At 36.6% G+C, this 16,249-nt stretch overlaps 1 protein-coding gene across 1 annotated transcript in view; it reads left to right on the forward strand.

Moving 5' to 3' along the window:
• LOC134529626 (uncharacterized) overlaps nucleotides 1–16,023 on the forward strand; it is a 131,099-nt gene extending 115,076 nt beyond the window's left edge. The window contains exons 11-13 of the mRNA XM_063363963.1: nucleotides 355–529; nucleotides 6,291–6,476; nucleotides 8,695–16,023. Coding sequence (XP_063220033.1) covers nucleotides 355–529; nucleotides 6,291–6,476; nucleotides 8,695–8,873 — 540 coding nt within the window. The 3' untranslated portion in view covers nucleotides 8,874–16,023. The remainder of the gene's footprint in view (nucleotides 1–354; nucleotides 530–6,290; nucleotides 6,477–8,694) is intronic.
• Nucleotides 16,024–16,249: the final 226 nt, after the last annotated feature.

Here is a 16,249-nt window from a genome sequence, read left to right on the forward strand (position 1 = left end):
CAGACATCCTGTACGGGATGACGAACCTATGATCCTAGGTACAGTAAAGTATTTTATGAAGTTAAGACTAGTTGATGCCAAGCGAGTTGTTTCTATGTAAAGAGCTACGATTCTCGCCCCCCCCCCTCTGAAGGTGGATCGTGACAGAAATGGCGGTGGCACCGGCTAGGTGCACGTGACAATATTATCTGCAGTCTTGATCTGAACATTATAATGAAAATCGGGATGCCTTATATATTTACAATCTTTCACTAGGCATCAATCTCCAAATTCAGATACCTTATTTGTAGTATGATATCCACATTGAAGGACAGAGGTTTGCATGCAGAGTGAGCTCGTGGCTGGGTGTTGCAGTTCGTGGTGGAGCTAGTGGGAGACCCAGAGCCGCTAGTGCTGCAGCTACCCTTGCTGGTGGGGAGCGTGCCCCTCCAGAAGCACTTCGGCGAGCTGATGTCGGCTCGCGACCTGCCCGACTACATCCAGCTGCAGCCGCTGCCTGCCGCAGTGCAGTCCAAGTACCCTGACCTGCGTGAGTACCCTCCTTAATACCTACCCTTAGGTCTGCACGTGCCATTTACCGCTCTACTCTGCATGAGTAGCAATCAGAACCTCTCATACAAGCTCTATATTCTGGAATAACCTATCAAGTACCCGGAACTACATGAGTTTTCTTTCTGTCTTGTTTGCCTATACATCGAGCTGCAAGTCCTACCACAGTGCAGACCAAGTACTCATTATCCACACAAGTAACCTCTCATTCAGCATCATGAAACCAAACATACCGAAATACAAGCACTAGCTGACGGAAGTATGTAGTATAGTAATGCCGATCCGAAGACAGCCTTCAGGCTGAGGTGCGAGGTGTGTCTGCCATCTGGGATTGTGACGTCACGGCTGCCATCTTTTGATAACCTTGTCCTTAACCTTGCCTTCGACTTTTAGCCTTGACATTTAAACTTAACCTTGTACCTTGACCTATGACCTTGATTTTAGAGACCATTTTGCATTACGCCATATTTAATTATGCCATCTTGAAATAGGGTGCCCCACTCCCAAACGTTATTCTTTTCGTTATGGTAGAACCTTCCGCGACCATGAATAATAATCAACCACCATGATGATTTCATCTGCTGGAGATCGAAACTTGTTTTCTTCTGCTGGATTTCACCATCTTGATTGATGTCACAGCCACCATTATGTTTTTATTCTGCTGTAGGCCACCATCTTGGATAATTTAATGTTTGCCATTTTTTTTTCTTCTGTTTGATTCTAGAGTACTCCATGATTGTCCTGTATAGTGCATGTAAGGTGGATGTTCATTACCTGCCATTGATGTTATGACATTTATCGCCATTTTAAACTTAATTTTTTATACAACTACATTGGAAGCGAAGTGATTCGAACCATGACAGCTCGGATCTTTGGGTTGGAAAACACGCATTTGACCATTCGGCCATCGAGATATTTACCAGACTGAGAATTAAAAAAAGGTAAATATAAAAATAATACACATATTCAGACTTGGAGACTTGCCCCTGAATTTTAAATGTTGGCATAAAATTTCCCTCCTTCACTTCTTTTGATCCAAATGACGTCATCTGAAAACATCCATTATACTTTCGAATCGTGGAAAGGAAATGTTCTGAAAGTGGGTCTTGATGGATAAGGAGACTGTACAAAGGTTCAGGGTAGGGCTCAATTGTAGGAAGCTGGACATGATCACCACTGCAGCACATGCCTTGAGGTTCATCCATCCATTTTAAAGCACGACAATAAATACAGGGTATTCGTTTTCCGATGTTTACACTTTTATCATTTGCATAATCGATATTCGTTTTATATTGAAAGCCAGACAAAGTCTTAGATTGCCAAGGTGCTAGTTTAATTTGTGACCTTTTTTGGTTGTATTTAACTACAGATTACTGATAAACATGTTGGTTTTGAGATAAGTATTTTTTACAGCTTTTCTATTTACTTCAGGATAACTTTTAGTTTATTTCGCAGCAGCTACTCTATTTACTTTAGGATGACTTTGAGAATATTTTGAAGCAGCTTGTCTCAATTGTTTATTCCTAATTGAATTTGTAAATATTTTCCTTCTTTTTTTCCTATATTTGGTTGAAGAGGTATTACATTATCACTAATAGATTCACTTGAACCTGATAAATTAATTTTAGATATTGATTGAGGCCGTAAAACTTCCACTAACACATCTTCGTTAGTCTGAGACACTATGAATGACACATTTTCTTTACTTTTTTGCACATTATTATCACTACTTATTTGAACATTACCACAATACATTGATTCTCCAAAATCAATCAAAGCATCGAAATGACCGTTTTTAAAATTTCCCGTAAATCGTAGTCTTTATATACCCTGTGTCGCTTCTCCAACGGAAGCCATGAGGCTGCCACCTTGATACACTTGAAATTGATAAGGAAATAATTCTGCAGCTTCCATAATTTCGCAAATGGACCCATACGTGTTATGCTTAGACATTTCTGTACAGTAAATACCTTGAGTATAAGGGGCGCCAGATGGTATTTGGGTGACGCATTGAAACCTTGTTCAATTATTTGATACATGCTTAACAATTTCGTTTCTAATTTCGTCAGCCTTTGATACGTTGCCGTACATCAGTAGGGACAGAGTAGAAAATAAACACGCTCCGTCACCTATAATCTCGACAATTCGGAAAGGGATATATTGCCCACCTATTAAAATATTGTCTACGTTCATTATTTTAATCCAAACAAATAAATATCAATATGAATTGAAAAAAAACACCAACACAACGGGAGTAAATTTAAATTATAAAAGCGCCGCTTGTGAGTACGCCACTGCCGAGCCCGTTGCCATGGAGACGCAGAAGGCATCAACAATGCAATATCCGTTGCCATGGTGATTTTCTACCAAAAAACTGGAATTATGATCTTTAACGTCCCCCGAAACTCCCCCTGGGATCGGATTTCCGCAGAATCCGTTCTTAGTGAGCGTTTACAACACAAAATGAGTAACTATGCTAAATTTCAAGTCAATCGTGTGTATAGTTTCGGAGATCTCGTGATGAGTGAGTGAGTCAGTGAATGGTATTTCGCTTATATATATATGTATAGATGTGCAACAGTCACTTGACATTCTGACCTAAAAAAATTTCAGCTTTTAGCTTTATCATTATTTGGAACAAACTTCCAAATAGTCACGACCTCTGTATTAAAAAACACCCCACCATTCGCATTTTTTAAACTTAAAACCTGTGCTACCATAAAGGTTCTGCCACAGAATTTACAAACAGGTAGTTGCTTGCATGTAAATTACCTACTGCATATTTCATAATGTCGATTCTCATAATCTAATTAGTTCACTGTATTTTATGCACTGAAAAAGTGTTCTTTATTCATTATTTTGACATCAACTTCTTATATGCATATGAACATTTGAAGTTGTAGTGAAAGACATACCGCAGAGTTTCCATTGGTGTTATTCATTGAAGTCTCCGAGGTTTCTGGCAATACTGACTTAATGTCAATCACAGAACTCTTCAATGTCTGCTCAGCTGGCGAAACCACAGATGTCTCCTGTAGTGCTGGTCAGCCCCCAACAGGCCCTCTGCAATTTGTGGCACAGGTGCCATCGGAATCTCCGCCGCAGTTAGCGTTACTGCTAACAGGATCTGCAGTTTCGATGGTAGGCCTTCTATCAAGTCACCATTAATGATGGTAAAAATTCCATTGAGTTCTCAATAATAAGTGCTTGTGTGACTTATGCACCATACTGGTCAAACTATCCGATCCACACCGCACTCAGTCAGATTCTGACTGAAGATCCCATTGTCTGAGCCTCACTTATATACCCATTGTTGCGGGTTTATTGTGAGTCGAAAAAAAACATTAAAATAATTTTGTGTAGTAAAATTACTTTTCATTATGTTAAAATCTAATTTACCATAAATCTCTAGAGATAAATATACACAAAATTTAAATATCGTAAATTAAATCAAAAAATACACATGCCACAAATATGAGGGATGTTCCAAAAGTAAATTTCGTAATTTTTTTGCCATGTAAATTTTATTGCCAAAAAGATACACCATGGTGTAATGAACTATACACCTTGCACTACTTTTCGACATAGTCGCCACCGATAACGAGGCATTGTCATAGAGTGCAATCAGTTTGAAGAAACCACTCTGGTAAAACTCGGTGCCCTATGATGCAAGGAATTGTCACACACCCTGCTCTACTTCAGCATTGGTTTGGAAGTGACGTCCCAAGAGTACAGCTTCCAATGCAGGTAACAGGTGAAAGACTGATGGGACTAGATCGGGGCTGTAGGCCGGGTGATCCAGTCTCTCCCATAAGCAGCGACGAATCTGATCGTATGTGAGCCTTACTATGTGTGGTTTTGCATTATTGTCTAAGAGCACAATACCTTCACTCAAGAGCCCTGGTCTTTTTCGTCGAATGGTGGACCTGAGATGGTCAGGGTGTTGCAGTAGCATACCGAATTAATGGTCTCTTGATGGAAGAACCTTTAATATCCCAGAACACTGTGGCCATAACCTTTCCTGCAGAATGTGACACTTCGAAAAATTTCCTCGCTGGTGATCTGGGATTCTTCCACATAATTGAGGTGGCTATGGTTTCTGGGGTAAAATGGTGCACCCATGTCTCATCCCTGTGATTATTCTGTACAGGAACTTATTTCCCTCTCGCATGTACAGCATCAAGTAATCGAGACTGATTCCCATTCTTGCACTCTTGTGATCCAGAGTCAGGTTTCTTGGCATCCATCATGCAGAATCTTTTCGGTAACCCAACACATCATGGAGCATATGATGGGCCTGAGCACGACCAATATGCAGTGTGGACACCACATCTTACACTATTATGCACCATGTCCTATACTCTAGCAATGTTGTTTTAGAAGGACGCCCATGTCAATCTTCATCCTTCACACTCTGCTTTCCTTCACTGAATATGCAACACCAGCTACCAACCATTTGACAAGACTTTACCTCTTTACCATACATGGTCTGTAGGTGTTTATGGATGATAGACATACTAGTCACACATGCCCATTCAAACCGGATAGCAAAACACATTTCCATTCACGACATCAATACACATCTGTCTGCCATCGTGATTTGTACTCTAATAAACTCAGGCATGCTGGTCTGCTGTTACTCTCTCTTCTTCGGCACTCTGTGCATGCGTCATTCCTCCTCTGCTGATGCTACTTCCATCGTTGAACCAGTAGGGTGTGAATTGTTTCAGTTGGTGTACCATCTGCTCTTTCAAAAAAGGGACGACACTTACTTTCTTAATATCCCTCGTACATATTATGTTAGGGCAATAAGCCCTATTGTTTGCAAAATCTTAAAATCTGCACGCACAGCCTCGTCAACTCTATCTGCTGCCTTGTCAGCCTTGTCATCGACTCCAGTTTCTACTGGTTCGCTGGTCTCGGACACAGGAAAACATGTATGTAACTGGTCATCTTCGGCAATACTGTCGACGAAAACAACTTTGGTGAGACGTGGACGACGACATCTGCGACCACAGTTGCAACATGACTTTGACTTGTTAGGACAAGAATACTGACAGAGGAATGGCAAGATACATGCCATTTGGGAATCTTCGTAGAATCATCGCAGGTCACAACAGGTTGCAATAAGTTTTGACCCTAAACAGTTTTCTTGTTGCATGCGCAGTCTAAGTGACTTTTTTATTATGCTGGCTGGAAGGTTCGTATGTAGTTTCATGTGATAAACGGCACAAAATCCAGGTTCACAGCAATCTAGCAGCTGCTGAGTTAATTCTTAGGCAGAGAAAGGTTAGAAAACCGCTATTTCTGAGTGCCTCAATCGCAGGTTTTTCGTATATTTGCGTAGAGATACAACACCCAGTAGCTGTAGTTGAAAAATACTAAATAACTTGGTATGGTCATGAACACATTGGCAGGATGGTATGAAAAAAAAATCTTTTGGCTTTTTTGAGGTGTCGGACGAGATACGAAGGCACGAAACGTTGCACACAAACACATACATTTGCACTTCCGAAACAATTTTAACAGTGAGTTGTATATGCTCAGGTCATTTTTGGGTTCAATCTTGTCACAAACCCGAGGTTGCTCACCGTAAATTGCACTAAGCTTGCATAGGGAAGGACTGCCATAGTCGGCCTGCAGAACTACAAATGGCAACACTTGCTCCGGCACAGGCTTCTTTTGTTGTGTGCTACGTGCGGCGCGACGAGCAGTGCCTGCAGGGTGATGGCGTGTTGCAGCGGGGGCGACGAGCGAGCCGTGCGCGTGGGGCCCGCGCGCAGTCGACACCTACTACTACAAGCAGCTGGGGCGGGGCCGCGAGCAGGCGCTGGTGGTGAGCGGCACGCGGCCGCAGCCCCGCGACCTGGTCTTCTCGCCGCGCTACGTGTGCTACGTGCGGCGCGACGAGCAGCGAGACTACCCGGGTGAGCTCTGCATGCTCCGTCTTACCCGCCCAGCTGGCGAGTTCATTTTCTTGGATACTTCTATTGCATTTGTTTTTATGTAGCAAATTTTTTCACTGGATATGCACAATATGTAAATTTCAGGCTGTAAAAGGACCTTTTAATCATCGAATTTTGAAAATCTGTGTGAATTTTTCCCGCCCTGGGGTATTTAGTAAACATTTTTTTTTTTAGAAAATTTGAAAAAAAAAATACTTAATATGGGGTGTGTATAAATGAACACATAAAGCACTGATGTATTAGAAAGGAAAAAAACCATCTCGGCGAGTGAGACCGAGCGAAATCATGATTGTTATCATCATCTTTCTTCAGGAATGAAACTGAAATGACCACCATTTGCATGTAATTTAACATTACAAAACTATAATCAACTTTTATTATTTTGTATTGAATACTAAAAAAAATTGTCCTATTGGTCCGTTTTCGAAAAATTGTAAAACTGTAAGTCTTAAATGCTAGAATTGAGTTTTCAGACATGTAGACAACATGCACTACATACGTATGTCAAACCAACTTAGTACCATTGTAAATAATCTGGGGTTCAAATGTGTCAGGTAACACTAATGATACCACTGTCATGTAAAAGTTTTTTGTATGTCCGCAACAAGCACGTCTGGAACGACTAAATATACACACTACCCAAAATTAAACATCTGGTAATAAATGTGTGGGGCATTGTGTATTGTAATAGTTGGTTTTCAACATGTTTCGTACCACTAAGTTTGAACGTGTTTATTAGCATGTTTCAACGAAATTACCCTAATTATTATAAGTATTTACCATCAAATATTCGTCATTGTATCTGGCTGCAGCGTGACGGTGCGACCACCCTTTGCTCACCTGATTGGTTGACAAGTTACCGATTCCTGTGGCCTGTATGATTACCCAGCAAGACCACCTTTGTTTTGCTTTCGTGTAGTGGCGCGTGAAATCCAAGATAGATGTGTCACCCGTAGACTCTCAGAATCTTGTTCAGCGTGGGTCTCGCTGAAATCTTCCAACCTTAGGATGGTCCATTCCCGACATAATTTATATTACAGTAGTTTCTTGGCAAAACCGGGTAGCTTCCGCGGAGCGGCAAGAAGCGACGTGAGGCGACCTGGCGGACTGGCGGACTTCCACCTTCAAGATGCAATAAAGGAGCGACCGTCAGAGCATGGAGCCCAAGCAACCCGCTCGTCGTTTATTTCTTTGTTGGCAAGCAGGTGGCAGGAGCGGAACTTACAAGTTCCGCTTGCCAAATGAATATTAATGTAGCGGATCTGCTAGCACAAAGAAATGGCAGGTTTTCTATTGGAGTTATAGTTCTTTAGGCGCGAAATGGAAAAATGATGAGTGTGAATTGTTATGATGCGCGTGCACCATACAACGAAATTTTCACAGGAAGGTGGCGGACCCACGTTTACGAAAATAAACCAATATATATACACTTTCATAGAAATTAGGGAACATACCAAACGCATTGGTGAGCCAACTGAAACTTTATGATCCTGAAACTACTCTGAAATATATTTGGTAAATTAAAATAGTAAAAGTACAGAGAAATTTAAATTTTTATAAAACCTAAGGATTTTTGTGTTACGCCAAGTATAAAAGTATAATAAATATTTCCTTATATTCTCCTGTTAGGCAACGTAGTGCAGTGGTATAGGTGTGTAGTTAATAAGCTGTGGTTCGAAACTCGGCAATGGATATTTTTAATATTTTTAATTGCAGATTACTGGATTATATAAACTGTGCTTTAGGCAAAATACATTATTAATAATATCTGTTTATCATATTGCTATAATATTATTTAATACAAAGCTCAGTCCGTTGGATACAAATATTTATTTATCCTCCTGTTTCATTAAATGAGCCTTCCTTCCTTTTATACAAGCTAATTATGGCGAATATCTTGACTAATTTCTTAGTATCAGAATATAAGTATATGACCTCCTTACACAATGACGTCAGCTGCAGGGATCAGAAAGTTGTTGGCAGCCACTAAATTTAAATCACAAATTGAGTTTTCTCGTTTGTTTTTTTTTCATTTCAGAATTTTTAAACTCTCATAAAATTTTCATTGTGCTTGAACGATATGTCATCTGCACGTGTTCTGATGTGAATATTGCACTGAAAGTCACTAGCTGTTGTGTGGCATGGCGAGCCTGCTGGAGCTGTGACGTGGCCCCCGCAGACTCGCTGGCGCGGCGGTCGGCGGTCGAGCTGCCGCAGATCGTGGTGACGCGGCCCGGCGCGTGCGTCAAGCACCACCACGACAAGACGCCCCTGTCGCGGCGCCACTCGGCGCCCGCCCACCTGGTCGCCTGTCCGCCGCCGCCGCCGCCGCACCGCCTCCCCGGCCTCAAGGAGTAGCAATCCCGGCGGATCCATCGCTCACGTGTTGCATCGACAGTACCGATTAATGATGAGAAAGCTGATTTAAAATCATGTTAGAGCCACACACGTGCTAATTTTTCTAATGATTTTTTTTTGCATTATTACTAGACAAGGTTAGGGTAATATTTTTACTCCATCTGACACATGAAGGTATTAATCTTTTGAGTAGGCCTAAGTGTCTTTCCTGAACTTTAAATTATTCTGGTTGACATATTGGTAGCAAAACAAATCCTATAAAGACTGATGTTAAAAGTTTGTTTAATGTCTTTCAAGCAACTCATTAGGAAGAATCGAAAAAATCAAAGGATGGTATAATTTTTTTTTTTTTAAATAAGGGCCAGGGATGCGGTGGCTGCTTTTAATTCGACATTAATTGAGTCGCAAATAATGCACACACACACACTCACACACACACACACACACACACACACACACACACACACCCTCCCCAACTAAATCAAACTTAACCTAACTCATAAACTTACCAAACACAACGCAACGTAACATAGCCTAAACCTACAGCATTTCCACACAATGAAAACGACTGTGCAATCGAGATTATAAAGGATTGATATGATAGAAGTGTGAATTTCGCTCTTCGTGTTGCTGGCTCGCACCATCTACCATCGGAGGATGTTAGGCAGAGGATGCGTGCAAGCTGTGCTGTAACAAATGTGTGTCCTGGAAATTCAACAACCTATCTGCCAATAGAGTCGTCAAGACATGACAAAGTGGACAGTAGTTTAATTATTATGGTCCTAAGACAATATGGCAATTTCCTCCATGTTACCGCTATTTAATTTTTCAAAATCTCACTAGCTCTGGTTAATCCTCCCATATTTGCCCCATCAATGTTCCTAGATATTCCTCCAATTTGTTTATTGGTATTTTTTTTTAATTTGTAATTTTATATGATAATTTTAACGTTTGTTGTGTTTATTATTTTAAGTCTTTTAGACTGAAAGTTCCATTATTTTACTAGTGCACCCTCGCTAAGTGTCGGTAGCTTTGTTTTTCGTTTTTTCAGTGCTGTTCACAGCATTTCCTGTCGTTCTCTCGGCCCCTGGCAAAACGCCATTTTTTGCCAATTTATCGCCTACGAGGTTTGTACTCTGGCACACCGATCTTCCCCTGCACTCAAAGCGCCAAAATATATTTCCACAATCCGAAACCATTCCGACATAGCCACATTCAGAGCTCCATCCTTTTTTTTTTTTGTACATTAACGTTATTTCCTATAACATCCCCCTCCCTTCTGTAGCATAAAATATTCCTCAGTTAAGCTGCTGGCAAACTCTAGCATGACTCTTGTTTTATTTTGGTGCTCCTTGCGTGCCAACGAGACGCCATTACCATTTGTTCTACGTTTATTATAACCAGTCCAGCCCTCGGTCGCTTCTCTGATTTCCTGAAGTGTTTCGGTGAGCAATAAGTTATCCAAGATGTAGTCAGTTCATTCGAGAATCTTTCCCAAAATATTAATTCAAAACCTACGAGTAATTTTCTGGTTATTTGATTGGTTTCTACGTCTACTTGGTGTGTTGTGTGACGAGCCTATACACCTTTATTCTGTGTTGTGCTGCTGCGCATCTTCTTCGCCATCTCCGTCTCCTTCGCTGTCTTAAACACTTTTTACTAATGATTTTTATCTTCATCGCTGCCTTTGGGTATGTTTTCTCAATTATAATATATTTTTCTGAAGCACATATATAGTATGTCTTGAGTTCTAAACCTTAACCAGTAAAAATATAGTATAAAAGTCAGTTTTATTATTTCAATGAGAACCTTATTTATGCTAAATAATTCTAACTATTAAATGTTTCAAAAAATTAACATTAATTATAGGATTGATAACGCCCTTTCAAACTTTGAATTGTTAACAATGTTAGTAACTTTCAGCTCGTATTCCATTTTAGTATTTTGTAAATTCCTAATATAAAATAAAAATAAATAATTAAATAAAAATAAGAGGGTCATTATACAACGGTATCAATTGGCGCGTTTATATTTATCATGTTATTTTAACAGGATAAATGACACTGTGATTGTAAACTTTTTTTAATTACTATTAATTGTTTTTTTTCCGAAGTTGCTATTGGATTTAATTTTTGTCTTTGCCTAGTTACAGTTCTTACGTATTAATAGCTTTAAAGTTATTTGTACGTAGTCATTTAAAGTTAAATAGTGTTTTGGTTTTTTAGAATATGTGACAAATTTAAATCTTGTGTTGCTAAGTCACCGATGTTTCGCAGTAAACACGGCCTACATACACGTTAACGTCTGTCTCTCAGTTCTGTGAGTTAGGTAGATGATAATCTGGCTAAATTGAAGTTTTCTTTTTATATGTCAGCATGTTTGTAATAGTTTGTGAGTCCTGTCACGCCTGATTTATTTATAAGGTATTTATGTATTATTCGGAACTTTTGTTTTTGTTAAACTTAACCATTTTTCTCTCATTGCGTGCGAGGGCCGGTGTTTCGTTGCGACGTCACAGTCCTGTGCACATTCCCGGCACATTCCAGGCACATTCCAGGCACATCACTTCCCTCCTCAAATGCTTTGTCCACGTTGCTTGGAAACATAACCAGTGTTTGTAAACAAACACACGTCCGATATAACAGATATTTAATTTGATTTTAGATCATGTGATGTGTTGTCTATCTATTTTCTTTGAGATAGGTGGATATTTTTATTTGAGAGTAATTAAATTTGGAAGCTAGAACTTTAATTTGTATCACTTATAAATAAGGTAAAGTCAAACTTTTTCAAATCTAAGTTTTGTTGTTTGAATAAAGATTCTTCTTTGTATCTCTTAAGGTAAATTATTTTATATATTTTTGAAGTTGGACATGAATGTCATTTTTAATCTCCACGAAAAAATCTGAGGTGTAGTCTTTAATTTAACCATGTAGGATGTTTTCATTTTAATAAGGATGTTATCTATTCTCAGTCGATTTTTTATACATTGATAATTCGGTGTCAAAATTTCCCCTGGAGGGTCAAATTTCCTCTGAGATCGAGACCCAGTCCTAGTGACTTGAATTCATTGATTTTGGTGAAAGCTAAGCCGCTTTGGAGACATTTTCACCTCTGAATTTTTTGAGCCAAAAAAGGAACAAATTCCCTCACAATGTGAATATTCTCCTCCAAATAGAGAGTTTTTCTGTGTTTTTGAGGATTTTTCAACTATAGTGAGAAAAAACGGAATATTTTTATACCAAAATCCCAGATAATGTCCGGTCATTGATTCGCTTCTCAGATTCTCATCCTCCAACCATGTGCCAGAATCAGCATAACCATACTACTTTAATCTTATTTTGATTATAAAAGCATTCATACTCTATTTTCGCTCATTTACGGCAAATTCTTAAGAAATAGTGAAGCGAATATTGAAGTTTTAGTATATTTAATATTTAAACCCAGTTTCTTAATATAGCTTGGTCATCTTCAGAAATATTTTTTTTTGCCATTAAATTAATCTTAGTCCTTTTCCAATTCTCTATCTATATAAATGTTAAATAAAAACTTGAAACATTACGTTTCTCTTTGTGTACGTTATATTTTTCAGTTAATTTGCCTTCCTTTTGATTTGCATCACACTAACGGATTATTTTCTTTTTTTAATTCACCTAACCTATCCAACTCCATAAGAGAAAATAAAAATTCCGATACATTATTCTTCAAGTATGTATACTATTTTTACTGAAAATTTTCTTACGTCCCAAATGATTTGCTTAGAGATTTGTTTTACTGAATAAAACTTACCCCATTATCACAACCATAGTTGTCCAGTTTATATTAAATAAATCACATATCTTTAATCTTCATGTACGTCATTGTGCTCAGTTTCTTATATCCTCCTATATATTTGAATACATATTTCTAAATAAAACTAAAATAACTTCGTTTTATTCCTCTTACTATGGAATCTCTCAAATAAGTTAATTTGGGGGGGGGGGGGTGTTTGTTTTCAATTCATGCATTGTATCTGAAATTATGATTGAATTATTTCAAATACATAAGTTCCTACCATTCTTGACCTATTTTACTTCCATATGGAAATAAGTCATAATAAAATGTAGCCTAGTCTTTGAGTTAGATAAGACCTAACTAAAAAAATAGGTTTCATCAAAATGCTTAGAGTCGTTTTCCAAGCTGCCGGAACAAACATTAAAACAAATATAAATGCCAATATGCAGACATTCATTCATAGACATAATTTTAAAAAAAAATCTTTGAGCCCCAAATAATATAAATATCCTTTTCGTATAGTTATTGCATAAATTAATCTGATGTACAATTAAAATACCCTTAATCATTGTATCATAATTTAAAATGTTGTTTCTTTAATGGTCAACAATGGCAAATATATGCTACATATATTTTCAAAACGTCTAAGTATCACCTGTCTTCGCAACCTTCCAGCTTTGTTGTAAAGTAATATTGATTGCATGACTCACATGCAAATTCAATAAACTCTAAACGTGTATCAATATTATCTAGCTTTTTCATCGATGATGGATATTTGTAGGTAAAATAATACTTGTGTATCAAATAACAATAAATCCGTTGCGACCTCCTTACATGATACAATAATATATCTTACCCTAAAGAACACTTAAAACAAATCCCTTAACAACATAAATCATGTATTTCATTGAAATATATTTATTGATCGTAACATTACAATTTTAAGTTTTCAAGTAACTGAAAGATTTAAAGTGTAACCGCACTTAAAATAGTAGTTCTAATTTCCTTTTAGTTATTAATTAAAACATTTTTTCATCTGATTTTATCTAATTTTTTCATATGTCATAGTTGGACATTAATTGGTAATAAAGACATATTTTAAAATTTTTTTTTAACTCAAGCTCAGTCATATTAAAACTGTTCTTAAATTCTTAATAAATTGCATTAAAGTATCTTATTAATTGGAGTAAATAATTCATTTCGTAATAAAATCAACGCAGTAGTGCTAATTAAAACTTATCTTAAATTATAACGTTTGCAATTTTTTGTCCTTTCCACCAAAGTATGTTTCTTAAAGTCACACCTTTAATTTTTCCGTCTCTGGCTCAGACTGTATTATTAATTTAAGTACTGCCAAATTTAGGAAACTTTTGAAAAAGTATGTAGATAAATATTTAGAAATTAATAAAGATTTTCCGACCTATATAGTTTTGGTAAATTACTTCGTTTATAAAATGTAAGCGCTACAATCTAAGTGTTTCTTTGGTTTTTTTTAAGCTCCTGTTTTTCAATACCATAATAACAAAACTGTAACTTTTCATTATTTTTTAAGTAAATAATGCAAACATCATATGCTTAAAAAATTTTTCAGAAAGGTTTCAAAATCCTTACAGCTGCAATACAAGTATTAACATTTACTCACATGTTAGCCTATGCAACTAACGAAATAATATCTGTGATAACATTTTTATTGCAGAAAAATTTAACCAAGTTATTTCAGTCAAGAACAAGTTTCCTTTTTTAAATATTTTCTTGGGCAAAATATTACTTACCTTCAATCAAATACAGGGATTGGACAGGATATGGAAAAAGTAAGTTTTAACTTTTTATTATCTTGTCAACATCTGGTAAATTAAAAATCATTTACAATCTCTGGGATATAATAATCATACACAGGTCAAGAGCCAAAATATATACTTTGAAACATACTTTTGTCGTTTTATTAATGCGTGAGTTTTAGTTTATTGGCAGAATCACATTTAAATGACGTAATAGTTGGTCGTTGTTGCTGTACTTTGGTGTGCCTCGAACCAGCAGTTTGTAAAAGATAACTTATTGTAAAGGACGCTTTTAAGTAAATTATTTGGTGTACTGAAACTAAAATATGGTTTATTGAAGTTAAGTGTCTTAATAATTTGAATCATCCAGGTGAAATGTGCCTCGTCTCTTATTGAAAACCATTCTGCAAGTTAGTGTTTAGTGTATATATTTACCCAAGAAAAAAAGACAAAGTATGTTAATATTTTTAAAAATATTACTTTAGTGTTCATGAATTCATGTGAAACATATTCTGCACAAAAATAAAACTATTTTAACGTAAATGTGTTGTATTAACATTATTCACATTAACTACGTTCTAAAATATGATTATTTTTAGTTTAGTTGGCAACAACACATACACAAACAAATTGTATCAATTAATGTATCATACACACTTTAAATCTGGACGAATAACTAAAGGTATAAAAACCCATTTATATTTCCGAAATCTCTTACGGTTTTGACGGACTGCAAATTCATTAAGTGGATATGTAGGTTTGCGACCTTACCAGCCTCTCAGCTCAGGTAACACGGGTATACTCAGAATTCACGCAAGTTAGAAGTACTTTAATGATTTGATTAAATACGTAGGGAATAGAAGCGAAATTGGTCTAAAAATACAGCCTTTCAGATAAAAAAAAATTTCCAACAATTATATTATATAAATAGGGTAACCCATATTTGAAAAGCAAATAAAATATAGCTTTATTCAAGATGTATCTTATGATACTAAGTGTGGGAAAAAATAGAAGAAATTAAATACAAGTAATTGATAAGTCTTGATAAAAAAAATTGATATATAACTACGACATAATATAAACGCTGTCAGTAAATTTTCAATTTATACGTTAGGTTCAATTTAATGTTTGTAGTACTCTGTTTTAAAAAATTCTGTGAGGCTTTGTTTGATAAATACTCTTAAATAATTATTTGAATGGATTTAACGTACCTTTGAATTATTTCAGTGTTTCATTGCAAAGAGTAATTGTAAGTTGCTTGATTTTGTACTGCCTATTCTGTTCTGATGTGTTGGGTTTGTAGTTAATGTTAACGAATGAGATATTGCTATTGTGTATCTGAGTAAATGCACAATATTTGTTTATACTCGCAATGTACTATAAATTGAAGCGAATGTTTAATGAAACTAACTAGATTTTGTACTTAATAGTTACAAATTATTTTTGTGAATATTAAAAACATGAGGCAGTTCTCTATTTAAACATATTTATTATAATTTGTAACGAAATTATGCCTTAATAAATAAATACAATTTGTGTATTTGTTACGTCAATATGTACAAGATAACAAGAACAATAAATACTACTTACTTTGAGAGCTTGAGAGTTCTTAAAAAAATTATTTCTGCAGAATTTTAAGAAATGTTAATAGGTCTTTAGCCAAGCCCTTGAACCAAAATTAAACATCATTTAATGAGAACTCAAGTGCACAAATTATATATTTTACTGTTGTTCTTGTAGTCTGAGGTAGCTGACAAATCCCCTTTCCGAGACACAGAACTGGGGGCTAGAAGTATAGTATTTTAGATAGTCAATAATAATTAG

The sequence above is a fragment of the Bacillus rossius genome, chromosome 1 (assembly GCF_032445375.1).
Source record: "Bacillus rossius redtenbacheri isolate Brsri chromosome 1, Brsri_v3, whole genome shotgun sequence".
Taxonomy (NCBI): Eukaryota; Metazoa; Arthropoda; class Insecta; order Phasmatodea; family Bacillidae; genus Bacillus; species Bacillus rossius.